The sequence below is a fragment of the Anabrus simplex genome, chromosome 4, assembly GCF_040414725.1.
Source record: "Anabrus simplex isolate iqAnaSimp1 chromosome 4, ASM4041472v1, whole genome shotgun sequence".
Lineage (NCBI taxonomy): Eukaryota > Metazoa > Arthropoda > Insecta > Orthoptera > Tettigoniidae > Anabrus > Anabrus simplex.
The window spans coordinates 231,893,709-231,915,980 of record NC_090268.1 but is presented as its reverse complement, the minus strand read 5'-3'; the positions used below and the strand labels follow the sequence as shown (position 1 = coordinate 231,915,980).

The following is a 22,272-nucleotide window of genomic DNA, read 5'->3' as shown; positions in this document are numbered from 1 at the left end:
TTTTTCATCTGCCGGTGTGTTGCAAGCTGTGCATTGTTTACTGGCTTTGCAGGTTGGTTATCAGGTGGTTTACGGTTTGTCATACATGTGTTAGAGGATCTAAGAAACCAAGCAAAGAAATTACCGTACATGAAACAATGGAAATCTTGTGTATGGTATGCCATTTGAAAACAGCATTCTAACAAGGAAAATGTAATACAAATCTATTGGATAGATGAATAAAAAGTAATACTGTACATGAATTAATTGGACAGCCTTTTCCACAAGCCTTAAATATGATAAGGTGGTTAAAATTTATACTTCCTTTTATTTAAAATGTTTACAAAATCACTTTATTGCATTTCCTAGTCTTATACTACAGTATTATTAACATAAAATATATTTACAACTTTCTAATCTTAGGAAGTGAACATTAAGGGTTATCAACTTATGTACAGATTTATTTCCTGACTTCAGAACCAATCATAACTCGGTCATTCACTAAAATTAATCAACATCTTTGTAATCAAATGACTGAAAGGATGTAGTGCTAAAAAATGTCTATACAAAACAACATACAACTGACTGCAGTGCATTATTACAAGAAAAACTTTAAATTCGGTTCACGAACAAGAACCTCTCAGCATGTCCTGTGCGGAATTCGGTAAATGTGGTCTATTCTCCTATAAAATAAAGGCTATTAGTAGCATATAACTGGTACAAATGAACAACCGATGTTTCAGCTCGTCACTTTAGCAGCAGCCATGCTCTTTCTGATCTCGAAACCAATGGCAGCTCCCATGGGTGGAGGGACAGCATTCCCAACCTAAAACAAATAACAATGAACTTGATGAAACTGTAGGGAGAAAGGATTTAAGGAAATAAAGTGGAACTGAAAATATGTCGAACATATCAGTTATTAACCTCTTAATTTACAATCCTTGAACATTCAGGCACTAAATAAACTTAAAAACCCCGAATATAAAGGTTTTGTGCACCAAGTTGCTTAACTCTCTGCCCGGCGCGTATGTGCATATGTTACAACCCTCCAACAAGAGAAGGGAAAAAGTGGTCAAATATTTCACTTTCAGTTCAGTGCCACCCTGCTCTCACTTAACAAGTGTTGACACATTCTGGCTGATCAGCTCGCAGGTATAATAAATTAAATTTGTGCAGATGACAAAAGTGGTGATGAAACTATTATTTCAGAATTCAACGAGCTTAACTGACTGTGGTAATACAAAGTGATCCCCGTGATGGCAATAATGAAGGTGAAAATATCGTATTTATGTTGATGGTGACTTATAATGCCAGCAGTGTGGAGAGAGTGATATTTCATCAACAATAGTAAAATCACCAGAAATTCTGCAATAAAAATTATGTGAAGAACAAAACTCATCCATTCTCTTTTTCCAAGACTAAGATTTAGTGAATTTAATCACAATAGAGTCCGGCTCCATGGCTAAATCGTTAGTGCGCTGGCCTTTGGTCACAGGGGTCCCGCGTTCGATTCCCGGCAGGGTCGGGAATTTTGACTATCATTGGTTAATTTCTCTGGCATGGGGGCTGGGTGTATGTGTCGTCTTCATCATCATTTCATCCTCATCACGACGCGCAGGTCGCCTAAGGGAGTCAAATTGAAAGACCTGCACCTGGCGAGCCGAACATGTCCTCGGACAGTCCCGGCACTAAAAGCCATACCTCATTTCATCACAGTAGAAACAAACTGCTATGCACACTAGTTCCTTAGAACACATGAGCTACCTCCTCACTCATGAGATTGTAACTGCAGGGATGTTACCTTAGATGAAATGTAGGCATACCTGGAGTTGCTTTTATGATAGGAGTGGACAAATAACCCAGTCCTGAAGAATATTGGTCCACAAGATCATTGTCTCATACCCCATAGTACAGACAAATAGTATTTATGATGATTCCAACTGATATAGAAATGTCTTCATTTTTCAAATAATCAAGCACGCTCAGCAGAAAAATGACAGGTCAGGTATGAAAATTAATATCATCATCATCATCATCTTCCTTCCAAGTATTGGGCCATGTGACCCGTTACGGTCTTGCATTTTACTTTTTGCAAGACTTGAAAGCAATCAAATGTCCTTCCGACGGGTTGCTAGCCTGAAGGAAGGAAAATTAATATACAGTGTGAAATATTTAGCATTTATTAATACTTTAAAATTTTATTCTACAAGACTGATTAGTACGGGAGTGGCTTAAAGATAGTGTTTTTATGCAGGTCGAGTGTTGAGGCTTTGAATGGTCAGCCAGGATGTGGAAGGCCTTTAAATACCGGTACTCTTCGTGACAGGCATAGTGTTAAAGTCACAAAATACTTCAACTTTACTTTCTGAATTTTCATACATGCAAAGGGCAAAGAGACAAGATGGGAATCAAGATGTATATGTGAAGACTATGGCTTAGGTCTATACATTGTTTGCTGCTATGATGCATATCAAACGGCATAAAATATTTCAAGAAGAGAAATAAAATGTTAAAAAAGTTTTCCATTGAAATATCATTCAAACTGAGGTTGGAGATCTCCAGTGCCTAAGTGATGCAACGCGTTCCACGTGAAGCAAAAAATTATTATACCTTATTATAAATTCCGATATTGAATATGCATGAATGATTTATATACTATTTACATGTTTCGTCCCACTTTTGGGACATCTTCAGCTAGAATATAGACATATGAATTTAAAGAGTGCACTATGTTGCATTAAAATAGAAACCGAAAATTTGTCAAAATCCCTATTGCTTTTGGTGCACTGTATAAATATGTGTGAACAAAGATGCCACTGTAAAATATAACACTGTGACAAGATACATGTAAATTAATGAGAAATGCAACTGATATCTTGAAGAAATACAGGTGTTAAACCAATGTCGTCGTAAGCAGCTGTGATGGTTATACAAACTTTTAAGGCATAGGTGGTAAAGAAATCATGTTGATGGGTCCAATGTACTGGAGAACACCTCCCATAAAATGATAGTGAATGACTAGAACAGGGATGGCAAACCTTTTCCAACCAGTGTGCCATTTTAAGTCTGGTGTATTATTCTCAACTGCCTACCGTGCCACTTGTTATTTTCCTTTAAGGAATGGCTACCCCCCACCCCGCACCCCCCATCCTCCGGACTTCATTTCATAATTCTCAATTATATTTCACAGTATTTTATTTATTTATTTATTTATTTATTTATTTATTTTATTTATTCATTTATTTATTACATATATCTTGCAAATACATTTGAATGCACGTTCTGTGGTCATATTTTGTAAATACTGCAAAATACATATTTTCTAAACATGTATGTTTTAGGAATATCTAACATTACTTGTAAACATATACAATAAGCGCCCATTATAACGCACTTCGTCATTAAATAATATTAGATATAAAAATCAAACATATTAATATTGTCAATGGACTTTAATTGAAATATCATTCTCACATTTAGTGTGAAACTTGTCGTTGAATATTATGTTATGTAATCTTATGTTAGGTTCATAACTTGTTGTCTTCAGTAACACACAAGATGTACTTAGCTCTGAACCAATGCTGTTTCCAACTACTGAAGTCGCAACGTTCATTGTAGAACTGCTCGCAGGCATATTATGACCCAAACAAAATAATTATTTAGCACTATCGCAAGTTTCTTCATGGCCAAAAATGTTTCCGAGAGGCTGCTCCGCCGTTCAAGAATCAAGTTCTCTAGCTTCTGGAGAGAGTATTCATCATCAACAGCACACACTATTTTCATCAATGGTTCACCAAGTTGTACCAATTTGTTCACCCATTCACTGCTTTCTTGAAATTCAGTCCATTTCTAAATGGTTAAAATCTAATCAGTTAAGAAAATTGATCTTAATGTCGCCCATTTGTGCAATATGAGGTTTTGAAATAAAGTGCAATGTTTTCTCCAAATCTAGAAATTGTGAAATTATCCAAATCGGCTTTCAATGCTTCGAAACATCTTTACTCATTCTTATTAATCAATCCTTGACAGTATACAGTACACTGGCTAGCATTTCTTTCACTCTGTTAATTATTTCTTGAAAACTATTTCTTTTGAATTTTGTAAGACGTCCACATACTTCTTACAAATACAGTACTTTTCGTCTTCGAAAGTTAACTGACCTGAAATGCTTTTACGATCTCAAACAATTTATCTGAAATATATCCCATTCCTTGCAGTTTTTTATTCACATCATTGTATACTGCTGTAAAATCAGGGAGAAACATTAAATTGCACAGTCAAATAGGGTCCGTGATTTCTGGGAATTCTTCCTGCGTTTCTGTCATGAAGAAGCGAATTTCGTCCAAGAGCTCAACAAACCTTCGGAGTACTTGCCAATGACTCAGCCAGCCAGCATTATCGTACATTAGTCCGCCATACTGAGATTCCATTTCATGTAACATCTTTGAGAACTGGCGATTAATTAGAGCAGTGTAAATATGTTCGCAGTTGTAGTTACCACCGAGGGTACACTTTCAAATGACTTCATACCTTCTTTCATACATAGGGCTTCCTGGTGCAATATAAAATAGACTGTAAAATAGGGTGTTTAACATCTTTTTTAAGACATTTCACAAACCCATTACGAATATTCACCATACTTGGGGCAGCATCAGTTGTCACAGACAATTTTCAGTTCGTCAAACACCATTTAATACAAGTTCTTGCTTCACTTCGTTCATTATATCTTGCCCTATTGTCGTAGATCGTAAGCTCAGCAATTTAACACATTCCTCCCTCATCATATTTCCACAAGGAAATCAGACTAAAACAGCTAACATCAAGACATACTGAATACATCTCAGTGTTATCCAAATCGGCTTTCAATTGCTCCGAAACATCTTTACTCATTCTTATTAATCAATCCTTGACAGTATACAGTACACTGGCTAGCATTTCTTTCACTCTGTTAATTATTTGTCAGGAAAGTCTTCAAATAATGTGTCTGACTTCAATAAGAAAGCCTCCTCCAAGAACTCATGTCAGAAAGTGGTGTTATTCCTTGGCCTGAAAGATGATACACAACTAGTTTGTTTTGTTTATCGATGGAATTTTAAAAAAAATGAACTCTCTTCTTTCTTCATTTGGCGTGAAACAAACATTTGAATGATTAAATGTGCGGGATACAACTGTTTACGAATACAAGGAACACACAGCTTTAAAGTTTCTTGCTATCTCTTCGAATTCCCTTGTCCACTGTTCTTGAAAAACCTAGCCACTACCTTTGTTAAGTTTCTGTATTTTCAGCACCAAAAACATGTTTGTGAGGTCCGTATACAGAACCACCAGAAAATGATATTCAATAACGGTTACACACTGAGAATATTTACACGGTACTGGCTACCACACACAAGTCATACTCCATTGACTGACGTGGGTGAGCGAAGGGCTCGCTGGCCGCATCTGACACTAGACTTCCAGACCTATCAGTGTTGCAGTGTTGCGCTTTTGAATGGAACTAGAATTTAGATTTTCGATATTTGTTTCTTACACGTGGGACATTATGAATATACGACCCACGAGATATGAATAGTACATGACGTATATAAAAAAGTTAATATGTTCATGTGGCGTGCCAACGAAATCTTCTAGGCGTGTCACCTAGTGACACGCGTGGCATAGGTTCGCCATCCCTGGACTAGAAGAACCCAGTAGCTATGTATTAAAAGAACCAAGTCTAGAAGAGAACTCGAGAGAGTGATGTTCCACCAGAGATAAAAGAGGAGTCTAAAAAGAAAAGAAAAACTAATATAAGTGGGCCAAGAGTAGAGCTAGAAGTATGTGGTGGTTGAGGGGAGCCGGATGGAGTATGGAGGGATGGACTAGTATAGGCAGGGCAAGATGAGAACTAGAAGTTTGCATGTAATTATCTACAGGAGAATTAATATCCTGCTTAATATTTTTTAAATATTTCATCAGAAAGAATGTTAGGTTTTTCAGAAATTTCATTAAGATTTCCAACGGGGTTGTACGTTTGATCAAGATGAATAAAAATATTCTCAAACATATTTAATGGTTGAAATCTGTCATGTGGGTGCTCATGGCAGAAAATCTATTGTATTTCTTGGCATTGAGGTGTTCTCTGTCTGGCGCTATGGTTAAATAGTTAGTGTGCTGGCCTTTGCTCAAAGGGGTCCCAGGTTCAATTCCCAGCTGGGTCGGGGATTTTAATCTTCATTGGTTAATTCCAATGGTTCAGGACCTGTGTGCATGCACGTGTGTGTGTGTGTGTGTGTGTGTGCGCGCGCGCGCGTGCGCTGTCTTCAGCATTAGAATTAATTCAAGTAGGGCCCCATTCTCACAGAAGTGCAGGTCCCCTATCAGGCGTGAACTTGAAAGACATGCACCAGGTCTCTCTGTAGGCCGCATGGCATTATTATTATTATTAATATTACTACTACTGAGGTGTTCTTGCTATTGGACAATGACTGGAAGAAGTTTCACCCGGGCGACAGCCCTAAATGCAGATCAATGACTGACTGACTTTGTTTCACTAAAAAGCGAACCACGGTTGACTACTGCTCTAATAATGCCAAAAGTTATTTATTTAAACTGACATCATTTCACTGATGAAATGGAACTCTTGTTCATTACCAGCTGACTCACCATGGGGTATTACATATAGAGTAGTTAATGTTGCCATATTTGCACAGAAGCTTTATGTTATGTCAGCAGTGAGACAGGAAACTGAACTTATCCCAGTAATCAAATGGGGGATATATAATTAATAATTTCTACTCAGCACTACTGTCCATGTAGAACCTTGGTCGCCTGCCTCCATATATCTTCAGCTATTTTTCTCCAGGTGTTAATGCTTTAAGCTTTCAGCAGATATTCTCTTGACAGCTTAAAATCCCCGACCCGGCCGGGAATCGAACCCGGGACCCTCTGAACTGAAGGCCAGTACGCTGACCGTTCAGCCAACGAGTCGGACATATGGGCTATATATACACATAATTAAACCTAGAGCATCCAGCGTAACGGTAGAAATTTACAGTCTACTCCACAAGGATTATTACATAATGTTACGTTTCAATGCAGCTATTCTTACCTACAAATGATTCTGGAGGAGAGATGTGTTCATTACATCTGCCAGGGTCCAACCCACTCGCCCCTAGAAGTATATTTACTTTTATAACCTAAAGTAGTAGTCCAGGTGCTTTTATCCCTTGCTTCTGCCAAGGATCACGGGCACTGGCCGAAGTTATGAACCAAGATAAAAAATAATAAAGAGGCCCGTGAAGTTTGAAAGTGTCTTGGTGTTGGACGGTAACCGTACACTTTCTCAATTCCTCTTTTATTCTCGAGGTTTTCAGCAAGAGCTGTAACTACTTTTGCACATCCAGGCCAATCTCAGTCATGAGAACAGTGGCCTCTTTGGGGCCACACTCCCTTCGAGAGGCTCTTTCCTATTGCCGTGGCGCATACTGTCCGCACGGCAAGGGAAAAGTATAGCCATGTCAAACCAACAACCAACAGTTGGCAGCATGGCTTTTCTACTCACCTCTACTTACCTCAGTGCTACTAGTGGAAACCTAAGTAATAAACAAAGGGCAGCCACTTCACGCATCACATAGTGTTGCCTTGCGTTACTAACATTGCGGAGTACACTCTGCAGTTTTGCCCAAACGTAACACTGAACGTATAATATATGGGCTATATACATATAATTAAACCTAAATAACCTTTCTTATATGAGGAGAAAGACAAGAACATGAATGACAAATTTATGTAACTTTACAAATAAAAATTTGTTTGTATAAATGTAATATTGAGTTTCTACTGAGGATGGCCTTTAGATTAGGCTAAAACATGTATAGATATTGTCCCATCTAATATAGACGGTTGTTTTGTATTGAAAAGAAGGATCATATAAATACTTTTTATTTGTAAAGTGATAACCGTCAATACGGAATGAGATTTATAACATGCAAATTTATGTAATGTTTGAAACACGTCAAGTTGTTTCTTTTAACTACTTTCATTCTAGACGATTGATAATATTGCAAGATAGTATATTACCTGACGGTGTTTGTCCAGTATTGAGCCAAAGAAGCGATAAGTATCAGGAAATCCTTGTGATCTGGCACATTCTCTTACACTGACGACCCGTGTCTGTTCTGGATGTAAAACTCGGCCCTGTGAAAGAGAACAACAGTGTTTCGTAAATCTATTGACAATTTATAGAAGTCATATAATTTGAAACAAATCAAAGATTTTCAACAGAAATTTAAACAACACACAGCAATTAAAAAATACTAGTTAAAAACCTATTAGTCCTATCAGTAAGAAATACAACATTTTTACAATTTAACCAACTATAACAGAACTTTATATATTCATACGTGCACATCTTGGATACTGTTTTAATGAAACTAAATTCAAAAGAAGTGTTCCTTCCTGAATGCAAGCTGAACCAAAGTATGTGTAAGCTATTTAAATTATATTTTAGCCTAGAAATGTGACATTACCTGTTTGCCCATTGGCTCGGGGTTGGTAACAGTTGTACTGAAGAAGCCATCCCATTCAAGACGACCATACAATCCAGCCCAATGGTTGTGTCGATTGCCAGTATGTGGTAGACACCAGGGGATTAGTGTATTGAACTGCTTATCTGCAGGGTCACAACCCTTGGAGTTGGCACAAGAACACACGCCACGAAGAGCACCGGTCGAGGAGCGGCCATTCCTCTTGTCATGGTGAGTGTACACACTAAAACAAAATGTTTACAGTTAGTTACCATGAAAAATAAAATAATTAACAACAGTAAAATATTATTGCATTGTACCATTGATACGCTAAGAGTGGTCATGAACAGAGCTGGGATTTCTATGTAATTACATATTTTGTTCCTTACTATTTAGGTGCTGGGCAGTCCTATGTTCACAAAACACTATGTTAGTGTAATTATTAAATTTCATTTTACAAATTTTTTAATATTTGTGGGTATTCTACATATTCTTAGCGATATTACATAAAATTACATATTTTAACGTTCTCCTGTTTTTATATGAAATAAACTGGTGAACTGAAGTTTCACACTTAATGTGGGGCTGGGGGATTAAGGTAATTATGAGTGATAGGTATTTGAGAGCATGATAGGTGCAGGTAGAGACCCTAGCGAAATAGGTTTTTCTAAAGGTTCCAATTAGCTGCAGGAAAACTGTTACTTTACATGTGCCAGTCTTAAATCTTTCATCCCTTTTCAAGTTAATTGCTTTACAACTAGCCACTTGCAAGTTGGAGTTTCCAAATCTGTTCTTAGAGCTCTCTTCCTTTGAAATGTCTCAATTACGTTTTAGTTTCTTTTGAACAGCTGAAGAACACAGTTCATGAACATCAGTGTTTTCTCTAGAGCCAATATGGCACCAGTAGCGTCCTCGCTGGCTTCAAAGTTAAAATCATGGATTGCAGTTGATGAGTCCTTTGCAACTGATGGCAAAGTAGCGATTTGCCAAGCATGCAACAAACATATCACATGTTCATGAAATCCCAGCTTGAGCAACATGCACGAAGTGCTCTGCATAGAAAAAAACAACAGTTAGGTCTACAAAAGAAACAAATCCTTTTAACACAGATGCAGCCTTCACCTTTAAATAACCCTTTTTATAAAGACTTATGCAGTGCAATGATTGTAGCCAATATTCCATGGTATAAACTTGAAGTGCCTGAATTCACATCTTTTCTGGAAAAATACTGCTAGCAACATGTTCCTTACCAATTAACACTATACAAGAATTATCATCAAGTCTGCTACGACGAGGTAATGCACAACATAAGACAGCATATAGAAAATTCTTTCATATGGGTTGCTGTTGATGAAACAACAGATGCTAAGGGTAGATTTATTGCAAATCTTGTGGTGGGGAAGCTACAACCTGACAGTGCCTCAAAACCGTGTTTGATCTACTGTAAAGAGCTAGACCAGGGCCTCTCAGGGTGCATGCGCGTGGTGCATGCACTGTGCACGGTGCAAAAGACGACTTGGCTTGGTTGACCAGAGTGCAGACCCCCACTCCTCGATTTGGAGCAATAGCGCTGTCTCTCTCTTTCCCCACGCCTGTCTTGCTCGCTCCGCCTGTCTCCCTCTCCCCCACTTGCGCCGTAGCGCTCCAAATCCTGGCTGAGTTGAGCCGAGTATAGCCGAGTAGAGCCGAGCATAGCCGAGCATAGCCGAGTAGCCCAGAGACGAAGCGTTGATCCGAGCCATACCGAGCGGCACCGATGCACAGTGCACGGAGCTCTTGCGCCTCGCTCTGCACGCGTGAGATTTTGGGCATTTTTCATACTTGGCTCATGAACTGCAACGTGTTGCTGAAGAAATTAGAGGTAAGTTTTCACAAGTGAATAGATCAATTTCAGCAACAAAAAAAGTTTTTCTAAAAGCTCCACAACGAGTGCTATCTTACAAACAGCAATTGCCAGAGATACCACTGCTGCCGGAACCCGTGTTAATGAGGTGGGGGACATGGATAGAAGCAGTTAACTTCTATAGTGAGCATCTAGATGCTATAAAGACTGTGGTAGGTTCTTTTGATCCTGAAAATGCTGTATCTATTAGCAAATCACAAACTGCCTTTAGTGACTCCAAAGTGGTCTCCTCAATCACCTACATCAGAGGCAACTTCTGCTGGCTTCCAGAAAGCATCAAACATCTAGAAACATCAGGACTGCCACTGCAAGATTCTATTGTCATCATAGAGGATGCTATTGAAAAACTAAGTGCTGTGCATGGGGAAACTGGTGCAAGTGTATTGAGTAAACTGCAAAAAGTGTTGAAGAGAAATCCTGGTTATTCAACATTTCACAGTGTGTGCCAAATTCTAAATGGAGATGACGTTGATCCTCTCCAGCATTTCTCCAGCAAAAATTCCTCTCCTAAAATTTGCCCCAGTTACATCATGTGATGTTGAAAGATCTTTCACTGCATATAAGAACATCCTAAGTGACAAACGCCTTTCCATGACCCCAGAGAACATCGAAAAATACTTAATAGTTCACTGTGCTAAAAAATTTAAGGAAAAAACGGGCATCGAGTGTTGAAAAATAATACGTTCCTATTGAATATGTGTGTGATATATTCATATAATATGATTCCAAAGAACATTGAAAAATACTTAATTGTTCACTATGCTACAAAATGTAAAAAAAAGCATGTTTAGTGTGTTGTAACTGACAAAGTGGAAGTTTATATTAATTATATGATATTACATATTTTGCCCAATGTACATATTTTGCTACATATTTTGGTGTTTTTTGTTACATATTTATGTTCATATTATGCCACTTGATACTACATAAAAATCCCAGCTCTAGTCATAAAACTAGAATTAGAATTCAAGCTATCAATATTTAAAGATGGGGCCTGTGCTATTTCACAAAATAACATCTCCACACAGGATCTAATATGCTAGCTGACACATTAAATGTGCCCAATGTTATTGCTTCCTCAGAACAAGTAAGGAGCTGGTTCCCACAGCACTTGGTCTGATTGCAAGAAAGAGACTGAACACAAGTCTACAAATAACGCAACCTGGAACTTGATGAGGAGCTGCTGCAACTCTTATGAAACCAGTAAGTTTAAAGTAGAAAGGTTCTAAATTAATATTGCATGGCATGCCATCAATTATCCTCCTTTTGTGAAGCTGGATGTATCTAAACAAATAAAAAGATAAAAATCCTGCCGCTTTGAACGGGAAGATCGACAACTCTAGGGCTAAACCACACACACATTACATGTGACTACAACTGGTTGGACTGGATGACCCAAGCTGCTGGCTACCAGCCAATCTGCTAATAATTGAGTGTGCATGGAGGAGCAGGTACAGATAAGCTGGAAAATCTCTTCTATTATATCAGTTTAACAGGAAGTAATACTGTATAGCTATTTTTGAGGGTTATTTTAAATAAAAAAGAATAGTTGTAACCTGTTCCTTATGGGGAGAGGTCTTAAATCCTATTAGCGTGTTGCAGATTGCGTCAAGTTACTTATGCGATAAAGGTTTCTCTTCTATGGGAGAAATAAATTCAAAACAAGAAGAAAATAATGGGCTGGTTTGTAATAAATTTAATTGACAGTTATCAAACAGGCGTTCATCATTTTATTATAATAATAATAATAATAATAATAATAATGTTATTTGCTTTACGTCCCACTAACTACTTTTATGGTCTTCAGAGACGCCGAGGTGCTGGAATTTAATCCCACAGGAGTTCTTTTACGTGCCAGTAAATCTACCGACACGAGGCTATCGTATTTGAGCACCTTCAAATACCACCGGACTGAGCCAGGATCGAACCTACCAAGTTGGGGTTAGAAGGCCAGCGCCTTAACTGTCTGAGCCACTCAGCCCGGCCATCATTTTATACAGATGTCTCTTGATATAAATGAGAACATGAGTGATAGTGATAGTTGCAATGATTTTCATTGAGAAACTCATTCTCTGACCACAAGTGATGATGAATCATGTTTTGAGACTACAACATAAATCCCCAGAATCTAGTGATGCAACAAGTCTGTCTCCCAGCAAGTCGTCGAGTTCCACCTATATTCTTAGTTCAGAAAGGAAACCTGACAGGCCTACTATCACCAATGCTTATGAGGAAGAGAGTGAAATCTGCATTAACGAAGGTGGCAAGAAGTGGCAGTTGTTCACAAATGTTCAAAAGCACTTTTGCTTGGTTACATCGGAATGTTTACTTTACATGCGGAAGAGGCAGGTGGACAATCAGTAGGGAAATCGAATTTGAAAAAGAGTATATGAGAACCTTTATTCTCGCTTTCAAGTGACTAGAAAAGCAAAAGGAAACGAAGTGATGAAGGCCTGCGACTGTAGGCACTAGAATTTCACAAGGACTTCCGCCTGTAAGAGATGATTTCTGTCCTTCTCATGCATGAATTGATAGATTCAAGAAAAAAACAAAGAATTAAGAGCAGGAAGATTACTAACATTGTTTAATGATCCCATGTATATGATGCAGAAATCGACAAAGCAGCGGAGGAGCTTGTGAAAATAGCCAAAGGGCAATTTATTATTTATACCCCTTCCTCAATTTACAATATCAACCAAAGTGGATTTGAACAAGAAATACGGTTTAAACGGACCCTATCTTTTGTTGATAAAACACACACACACATTAGTGCACTAACTCATATACTATAATGCCTACGATCAGCATGATGGTTACCTGTTGCCAAAATTATGTATTGTGTCGCAAGAGTCTGCAGGAAGTTTCTACCGAATAGTTTTGAAGAAAGATGTTTAAAGCTGATAATTCTATTGGCACAGCTAGAATGGTTTATAAAAGCCTTCTTCCCATGTTCAGGTGACAGTTGTGTTCTGATTCTTGACTCCTGGACCCTATATATTGACATAGCTCGTCTTCAAGACATTCAAATTCCTCCCCGTACCAGTGGAAAAATCCAGCCCCTGCACAAGTCCTTCTTCTGACAATGAAAATCTTTATACTACAGGTTGTCAGAGCTTATAATGTCTTGTCAAGACATTATGTCAAATTTCACCATAAAGACACCGTTCTTAAATTATAGTCATCATTCATAGTCCTCAAAATATGTAGCACGTTCTTGCTACCCACCTAGGACATTTTATTGCATAATCTTGGTCATACTCTTCATCGCTGTGATTTTCTCTTTCAGTTAAATATTCCAGTCTATGAGCTGCCATCTTGATAGGCTATTATCTTAAATTTCCCATTTTACCGGCCAACCTTTCTCCAGTAAAATTTTAAACGAGAAAATACCCATTATCCGCGACAATGTTGTTGGTGAATACAAATGTAAATCTTATCTTGGTTTTCTTAGCTTTAAACCAAGTACTTGAGTTTTTGACATTCTTTGTAAGTACTTTTCTCTTCTTGCAAATCTATCATCAGAACCACATTGGCTATCATACCTGACAGATCTAGTCAAAGACTGTGTCACATTACGAAATTTGATCCGAGGCTCTTAACGTTTGAAAGCGATAAGATGCTAACCACAGGCTTGCTGGGCCTAATGTGGATCTTCGTGTTAGTGCTTTGTTTTGCACTAGATGGTAGAGCCTGACAAGCATTTCCTCATGTCAGATCTATGGTTTACCTGCCATGTTTCTTCTCTATATAACTACCAAACAATATGTAATCCATGTAATATCAAGTTCCTTGGTTTTGTAACAAGATACAGCTCCATCATCAGTAAGACTGAAGAGGACAGAGTAAATGTCAATGTTTCATAACAGCTGCACTGTGATTTCAGTAACAAATTGTGACAATATTAGCAAAATAAAATAACTGAAGAAAAACTCACAGTTTCTTGGTATACGTTCCATCATTGAGCCGCATGACAATGTTAGGCAGATCTCTCCAGTCAGATCCAGGTGCTGTAGGGATCTGAGAAATCCTGGCTTCAATGATTGGAGCCATGTCCTTACAGATATGGTCCCGTAAGATAGGCTGGTACTGATTTCCACGAACCTAGAAGCATAAGAAATGTTGATGTACAAGGTTAAGATCTTGGTTCAAGCAAGTAATGCACAGTCACTAACTTATTGTCTTATCTGAACCCAACACCACAGTTTGACCCACCTTTCGCTTTTATTGTAAGTCATGATTCCAACTAGGATTGCAACGTGGAAGTCAAAAGATTAGCAGTACTCAGCAAGAGTATTCAGTGAATCAGTTGCATGAAGACAGTGGTTTTAGTACATTCAAGTTCATTCACTGACAAGAATCAAAGGTGTTCCCATTTTACATCAAGGGACGATGGAAATGGATGATAACAAATAAAATAAGAGTTTTCTCTGTACTTTGGTCAGAATAATTAAAAATTAGTGTTTGTGTGTCGATCATGTCCAAAATAATAAGAAAATGCAATTTTTCAATTTCCATCATGTCAATCATTCACCACTGATCTGCATTTTGAGCAGTCAAACAGGCCTTTCAGTTGTTTATTTAGGCTTTTCTTAAAAAAAAAATTCAGAGAATTTGGAAATGTATTGAACCTCCCTTGGTAAATTATTCCAGTTCCTAACTCCTCTTTCTATAAATGAATATTTTCCCCAATTTGTCCTCTTGAATTCTAACTTTACCTTCATATCACGATCTGTCCCTACTTAAAAAACACCACTCATACGTATTTGTCTACTGTTATTCCATGCCATCTCTTCACTGACAACTTGGAACATAGCACTTACTTGAAAATAAAACAATACAATCTTAAAGATTTTTTGCGGCTAAAGATGTCTCAAATACAAGGTGAATCATGTCCCATGTTTTTAATAGAAAGAAAATAAAGTATATGTAATCTGTAAGATTATAAGTTGTATTGAATAGGTGGAAGAACAGAACCATGGTGTTCCCCCTACAGTGGTACTATCACACGTAACGTAGACTCATGGAGTTTCTTGCATGGTGGCACACACAATGGCATAACTCGCAGGTAGCAAAAACCCATGGCATTTTGCACATTTTAATTTCGTGTGGCTATTTCTAGCCGGGTGCAGCCCTTGTAAGGTAGAACCTCGTTGAGTGTGGGCGGCATCTGCCATGTGTAGGTAACTGCGTGTTATTGTGGTGGAGGATAGTGTTATGTGTGGTGTGTGAGTTGCAGGGATGTTGGGGACAGCACAAACATCCAGTCCCCGAGCCAATGGAATTAACCAATGAAGGTTAAAATCCCCGACCCGGCCGGGAATCAAACCCGGGACCCTCTGAACCGAAGGCCAGTACGCTGACCATTCAGCCGAGTCGGACATTTTGCACATAAGGGCACCACTCACAAGCAACGCAGACCTAGGTGTACTAATCTCGGGTGCTGGTATTCCCGTGGTATTCCTCCCATAGTGGAACTAATCACAGGTACGTATAGTCGTGGGTTCGCCCACATAGTGGTACTAATCATACGCGATGCAGACTGACGGTGCATCACACATTATAGTAACACCCACAGGCAACACAATCCCATGGTGTTCCTCAAATAGTGGTACTAATCATGGGCGTCAGCCAACAAACCATTGGTGTTTCTCACTAACCGTAGACAACATAGACCCATGGTGTTGCACATAATGTGGTACTACTCATAGGTAACGCAGACCGTACTGACCACAGTGGAACACACATGACGACATCTTCCACATGCAACACCGAGACCCATAATGTTCCGCACAGAATGGTACTGCTTCTATATAACGTAGGCCTTCGCAAGGTGGTACCGGCTGCAAGTAACGTCGACCCATGGTGTTCCGCACGTAATGGTACTAATCACAAGTAATCTCATGGTGCTAATGTCATCATCCCTCTGTTGGCCCTTTCAGTTGTCTCTTACAACAGGCAGGGGATGCCGTGGGTGTGGTCTGCGTCCTTCATCCACATGGGTTAGAGAGGTAAAAAAGGAAAAAGAAGGGATCCGACACTTGAGTTGACCAAAGGAGGTCGGACAGAATAGATGAAAGTGAGGAGCCTGGCACAAGCGGAAGCAATGCCAGGACTCAGCTAAGGGCCACGTAGTCGGCAACCCACGCTCTTAAGTTGAGAGCCTCTGGGCTCCTTTTAGTCGCCTCTTACAACAGGGGATACCGGCGTATTCTTGATCTGCATCTCCCATCAACGGGGTGATTATTATTATTATTATTATTATTATTATTATTATTAATATTATTATTATTATTATTCTCCCATAATTTGATATCTATCTCCCTACTTTTATTTATTCCTGACTTACATTTGTGGCAAAGTTAGGGCTCACAGTCCTCTCTTACACTTAACCACTATAAACAATAAAATTTAAAAATGCAAACATAAAAGTAAGACATAGTAATTATAAAAAAGAAATAATACTATGGACAGATAATTCTAAGCTAAGTTACAAATCAATACAGCAATTAGTGTAACAATACTACTACTACTAATAATAATAATAATAATATAAAGAGGAATAATAATAATGATGATGATGATAACCAAATGTCCACTGGGAGTGTTTTCCAGAGTCTCGAAGCAGTAACTAAAAAGGAATGATTATAGGAATTTGTTCGATTTAGTGGAATTTCAAGTAGGGAACCAGAACGGGTACTAATTTCATGGAATGAGGAAAGGAAACAAAAATTAGAAGATAGGTAAGTAGGAGTGTTCTTCGAGAGCACTTGATAAACAAGTGTCATTAGGTGAGAATTCCTTCGTTCATTTATGCATAGCCATCCCAATGTTTTAAAATATAGTGTAACATGAGCAACATGTCGCAGTTGGAACGCACATCGTATGCATGAGTTTTGTGCTCGTTGAAGTCTCAAAGCTTGTTCAGCATTTATATTGACTAGTACTGTATCACAGTAGTCTAAAATTGGGAATAGTAGTGCTTGGATTAATTTTAATTTAAGTTTTTGAGGAAAAGAATTCTTGTGACGTTACAGGGGATATAGAGTTGCATGAACCTTTCTACATACATTTGTTACATGTTCATTCCAGGTCAAATTTTCATTGATGGAGATTCCAAGATCAGATACATTTTTAAGGTACAGTACAGCAATGTCACTGATTATGATTGGAGGAGGATTGATACTGCTTATTACATGTAATAATTTATAGAGTTTCCTACGATAATACTTGTGTTTTACGAGGATTTAGGATTAGGTGGTTGTTTTTAGAAAAGAAGGTAAGCCTATCAAGCTATGAATCTTATTATTACTAGAACTAGCAAACTAGAAACTCTAAGGCAGCATCCTGTAATTCATAAACATTTTTAACAACAGAAACAATAAACTTACCAAACGTTGGAAATGAGACAGAGGATCACCACAGTATGACATTTCTTCTTTCTTATGTCCATTACGAATTTCTGGAAGATCAGACATGGCATCCCGCACAGTGATGGTTCGGAAAGGTGCTGTATTAGCCCATCTAGATTTCGTGAGGTACTGGAAAGAAAATATTAAATTAAGGGGATTCTACATAAAACCATGAAAGTGATATGAATGAACTAGTCTATTTGCCAATCTTTGTCTAGAATAGTGATCACAGTTTAGTACTACTTCAAGGCTAGGAAAACAAACTCTCAAATAGCACTACTACCATATTACTTGCATATCAGCTGCTCATTTTATGCCAATTTTAAGGTCCCAAAAACAGAGGGTGCGGCTGTCATGCTGAACATTTTTAGACACACTTTTTACAAGACCTGGGGACGTATATTAGCCATTGAAACTATTATTAAAGAGGTATTTATATAATAACAAAGAGATGCCATGCAACTGCCAGTACAACTTTTGACTAGTATAACATTATAGCATGGGCTGGGATCGGTACATTTACTGCAAAATTCAGCATGGTAAATATTGCGTGAAAACATAGTTGAAATGAGCAAAGATTACAATACAACTTGACTGAAGGCCATAATGGAATTTAATGGTCTATTGTTACGTATGAACACGCCAGACTGGCAGCAGATAGTAATGTTGTAGCCTTTTACAACACATGATGTGGAAATATTGATTGCAATTTTATAATATCCTGACTGTTGTGTTCTGTCATTACAAGAAACAAGTCACCATGTGCCTTTAAAACAATAATAACTCTACTAAATGCCGAGATAATAGTCTAAACTTAAACCGTTACTCAGGGAACATGCCAAAATGATTACGTATTCTGACCAGCTTACTTACACAGCATTATGACAAAAGGTGAGCGTAATTAACTTAGATTAATTTTTCTAAACCACAAATCTGACATCATCTGTGGTCAGCCTGATGAACTAGTAAGGGATGTACATGCTGTGTTTCTGAGTCAGCTTGTTTGTGTGCCAGGCAGGTCTGCCATTCAACCTTCGCTTCCCCAGGTGTTACATAAAATCAGCTTCATGGTCCGTATTGCACTTCAATAGATTCACAACTAAGTATTTATTTATTTATTTATTTATTTATTTATTTTCCACTTAGTCGATACAATGACTGCTTAAGGCAATTTAATGGTTAAAAGTGGTACATGTTTCGTATATTATCAACATCTTCAGCCACATAACACTGTTTAGATGAAAAATACATAAACTGACAAAGTAATGCTTTAGAGGAAGTGTCTTTAACCCTCCGTCGGGCACAGCTGGCCTGAGAGGCCAGGAAAACACGTTCTGGCATGCCCTCCCTCCACCTCACTCCCCAGCAGGCCGCCCCTACGAATAGTTTCCTGATTCGTGGCTGTGTATAAGACACCGTACCTCAGTTGACTGCCAGTCTCCATGCGGCACACCTGTAACTTTCGCGGCTTATGAGGCCGACTGCGCCCGATTACGTCATAATTTTGAAGGTGAGTTTTTTCAATATATTTTTATTGCAAGGGTTAATTTTACTCAAAATAAGCTTGTTCTGTGTGAAAATTCATCAATATCTTTAGAAATAAGTGCTATTCTGAATCTGGCCTCTGAGGCCGAGTGCGCCTGATAATGTTATATCGATAACTAATTCAAGTATTTATATCTTTATTTTAGATTTCCTGCGGAAATGGCCCAAAAAGTGTATGATGTCTCCAACCCCAAGGATGTTGTGGAAATACGAAGCATCCTCCTTGAGTATAATGGTGATGATCCTGCTTTAGTTGAGGATTTGGGTGAAGAAAGTGACATTGCTTCTGAGGACGAGGTTGAAGAACGTGAAGTAGACTCAGAAACTGAACAGGAAGAAGGAGGGACTAGTGGTGAGGAAGACGAAGGAGAAGAGCACATATCGGATGCCTTTTTTCTTGGAAAAGATAAACAAAGTGGACCAAAAAGCCATCTCTGGCTGCTGTTCGTCGTGCACAACGTCACATCATTACACACCTTCCAGGTGTAAAAGGAGATGCAAGAAATTGTAAAACCATATTACAATGTTGGGAATGTTTGTTCAATACAGGTATTTTGGAATTGATTTTCAAATATACCAACCAATATACTGACTCAGTCAAAGCCAAATTTGCCAGAGATAGAGATGCCAGGGAAACACACCTCATAGAAATTAAGGCATTCATTGGTCTATTGTACCTGGCCGGAGCTTACAGAGCGAACCGTCAGAGCCTGGAGGAACTATGGGGAACAGAAGGAGATGGGATTGAAAAATTTGGTCTCGTGATGAGTATAAAACGGTTCAAGTTCCTCATACGTTGTATTCGTTTTGACGATCGTATCAGCCGTTCACAATGGAAAGAATATGATCGACTTTGTCCAATCCGTGAACTGTTTGACTGTTTTGTTCACAACTGTCAAAAGAACTACATTCCGGGAGAAAATGTCACAATCGATGAGATGTTGCCAGGATTTCGTGGAAAGTGCGGTTTCAGACAATACATACGATCTAAACCCACCAAGTATGGGATAAAGATATTTTCCCTTGTTGATGCCAGAATGTTCTACACCTACAATATGGAAATTTATGCAGGAAGACAGACTGAAGGGCCATATAAAGTAAGCAATAACCCAAGTGACGTGGTCAAACGATTGGCTGAGCCTATTTTTTGAGACAGGGCGTAACATAACCTGTGATAATTGGTTTTCAGACATTGATCTGGTAAATGATTTGAAAGAGAAGAAGCTATCATATGTTGGGACAGTAAAGAAAAAATAAAAAGCAGTTGCCACCCAGTTTTGTCAATGTCAGAGGGAGGGATCAATATAGCAGCTTGTTCGGATTCAACAATGGTAACACTGATTTCATACATACCAAAGGAAGGGAAAAATGTAATTCTCATTTCATCACTTTGTGAAACATGCCATTGATCAATCTACTGGAGTGCAGAAGAAACCAGAATGGATTACATTCTACAATATAACCAAAGGTGGAGTTGACACAGCTGACCAAATGTCTGCAACTTTCAATGCGAGCCGGAACACAAGACGCTGGCCGATGGTCATTTTCTTTGCCTGTCTGAACATAGCCGGCATAAATTCCCGAGTGATTTCGATTGGAAATGGACTGGAAGCACTAAGAAGGAGAATCTTCCTCAAAACTTTGTCTCATCAACTAGTGATTGGACATCTAGCCCGGCGAAGTCTGAACACAAGTGGAATGCCTACTCAGCTGCAACTGCACTTGAAAAGGTTTTTGCCCCAAAAAGAACGTGAAACGTCTTCCTCCATACCTCCCAAAAGACTCAAATGTGGTATATGCATGGCTGAAACAGGATTCAGAAGGATGACAAATTACAAGTGTTATAATTGTCATGAACCAATCTAAGCCAAGTAAAACCGCTGTGCCAGACCTGTTATTCAGCTGCTGATTCTGAAGATTCATCGTAGGTTTCTGCTCACATCTGCGGCAAAGAATGATGGTCCCACGTCAGAAGACAGTGTATTTTACCTTTGTATTTAAGTTATTTTCTTTTATAATGTTTAATTCATCTAATTTTAAAATTTCTTTTGTGATAAGTGATCAATTTTTGTTGTTTTAGTTTAAGCTTTATTTCATGTAATAAACACTTTCTTTCCCGTTAGTTTGGTATATTGCCTTCCTTAGATCCTAGCAAAGTATTAGATCCTAAGCAAACTATTAGGTAGAGAGGAGGGGTTAAAATATATGGGTGGCCTCTCAGGCCGGCTGCGCCTGATTTTGTTTCGTTCAGAGGTGCGCCCGACGGAGGGTTAAAATTAACATAAGATTGACAACATTAAAACAAGCAAAAACTCAAGAGAAAATACATAAATTATTTCTACAATTGAAAGCAGTCATCAAGGAAACACTTGTACAATATACCATAGAGAATATATCCTAATTAATATTCTTTTCTTAATAATTCATGAAAAAAGGTCAATTTAAAAATTAAAAATACAATTTATAAGTAATTGTCGAAATGAAGAAATCCAGATATCACAATGTGGCTCTTATTACTAATGCAGATGAAAATATTACTAATTCCTAGTTGTCAATTCTTATCAAGCCTGCTTTCCTTTGGAACCGTAACTCCTGTCATTCTTTCACAGTCTTGTGTCTGGTGTAATATTGATGATGCGTTCTTTCTTGCTCTTGTACCTGAGGAGGTGGAGGAACGGGGAATATAGGTGTGTCAAGAACCTCCTTGCTGTCACCTATAGCTTCAACTGAGGAGGAATAAGTTGTAGGGCTATCTGTAGGTGGAGAAATTCCAATTCTTTTTTCGTGATCTTTCTCAAGCATTTTCAAATATACTAGAATTTCTTATATTCTACAGCCTCATTAAGGTTATCATTTTTCTTTACAAGTTGGTCTAGATGAATGTATAGATCTTCATATGTGTTCATTAAGGTGCCCTTTTTTAATTTTT

At 38.3% G+C, this 22,272-nt stretch overlaps 1 protein-coding gene across 1 annotated transcript in view; it reads right to left on the bottom strand.

Moving 5' to 3' along the window:
- Positions 1–309: 309 nt before the first annotated feature.
- LOC136871815 (DNA (cytosine-5)-methyltransferase 1) overlaps positions 310–22,272 on the bottom strand; it is a 211,873-nt gene continuing 189,910 nt past the window's right edge. The window contains exons 24-28 of the mRNA XM_067145426.2: positions 17,778–17,927; positions 14,324–14,490; positions 8,490–8,730; positions 8,041–8,157; positions 310–805 (exon numbers count right to left, since the gene is read on the bottom strand). Of these exons, the coding sequence (XP_067001527.2) occupies positions 719–805; positions 8,041–8,157; positions 8,490–8,730; positions 14,324–14,490; positions 17,778–17,927 (762 nt within the window). The 3' untranslated portion in view covers positions 310–718. The remainder of the gene's footprint in view (positions 806–8,040; positions 8,158–8,489; positions 8,731–14,323; positions 14,491–17,777; positions 17,928–22,272) is intronic.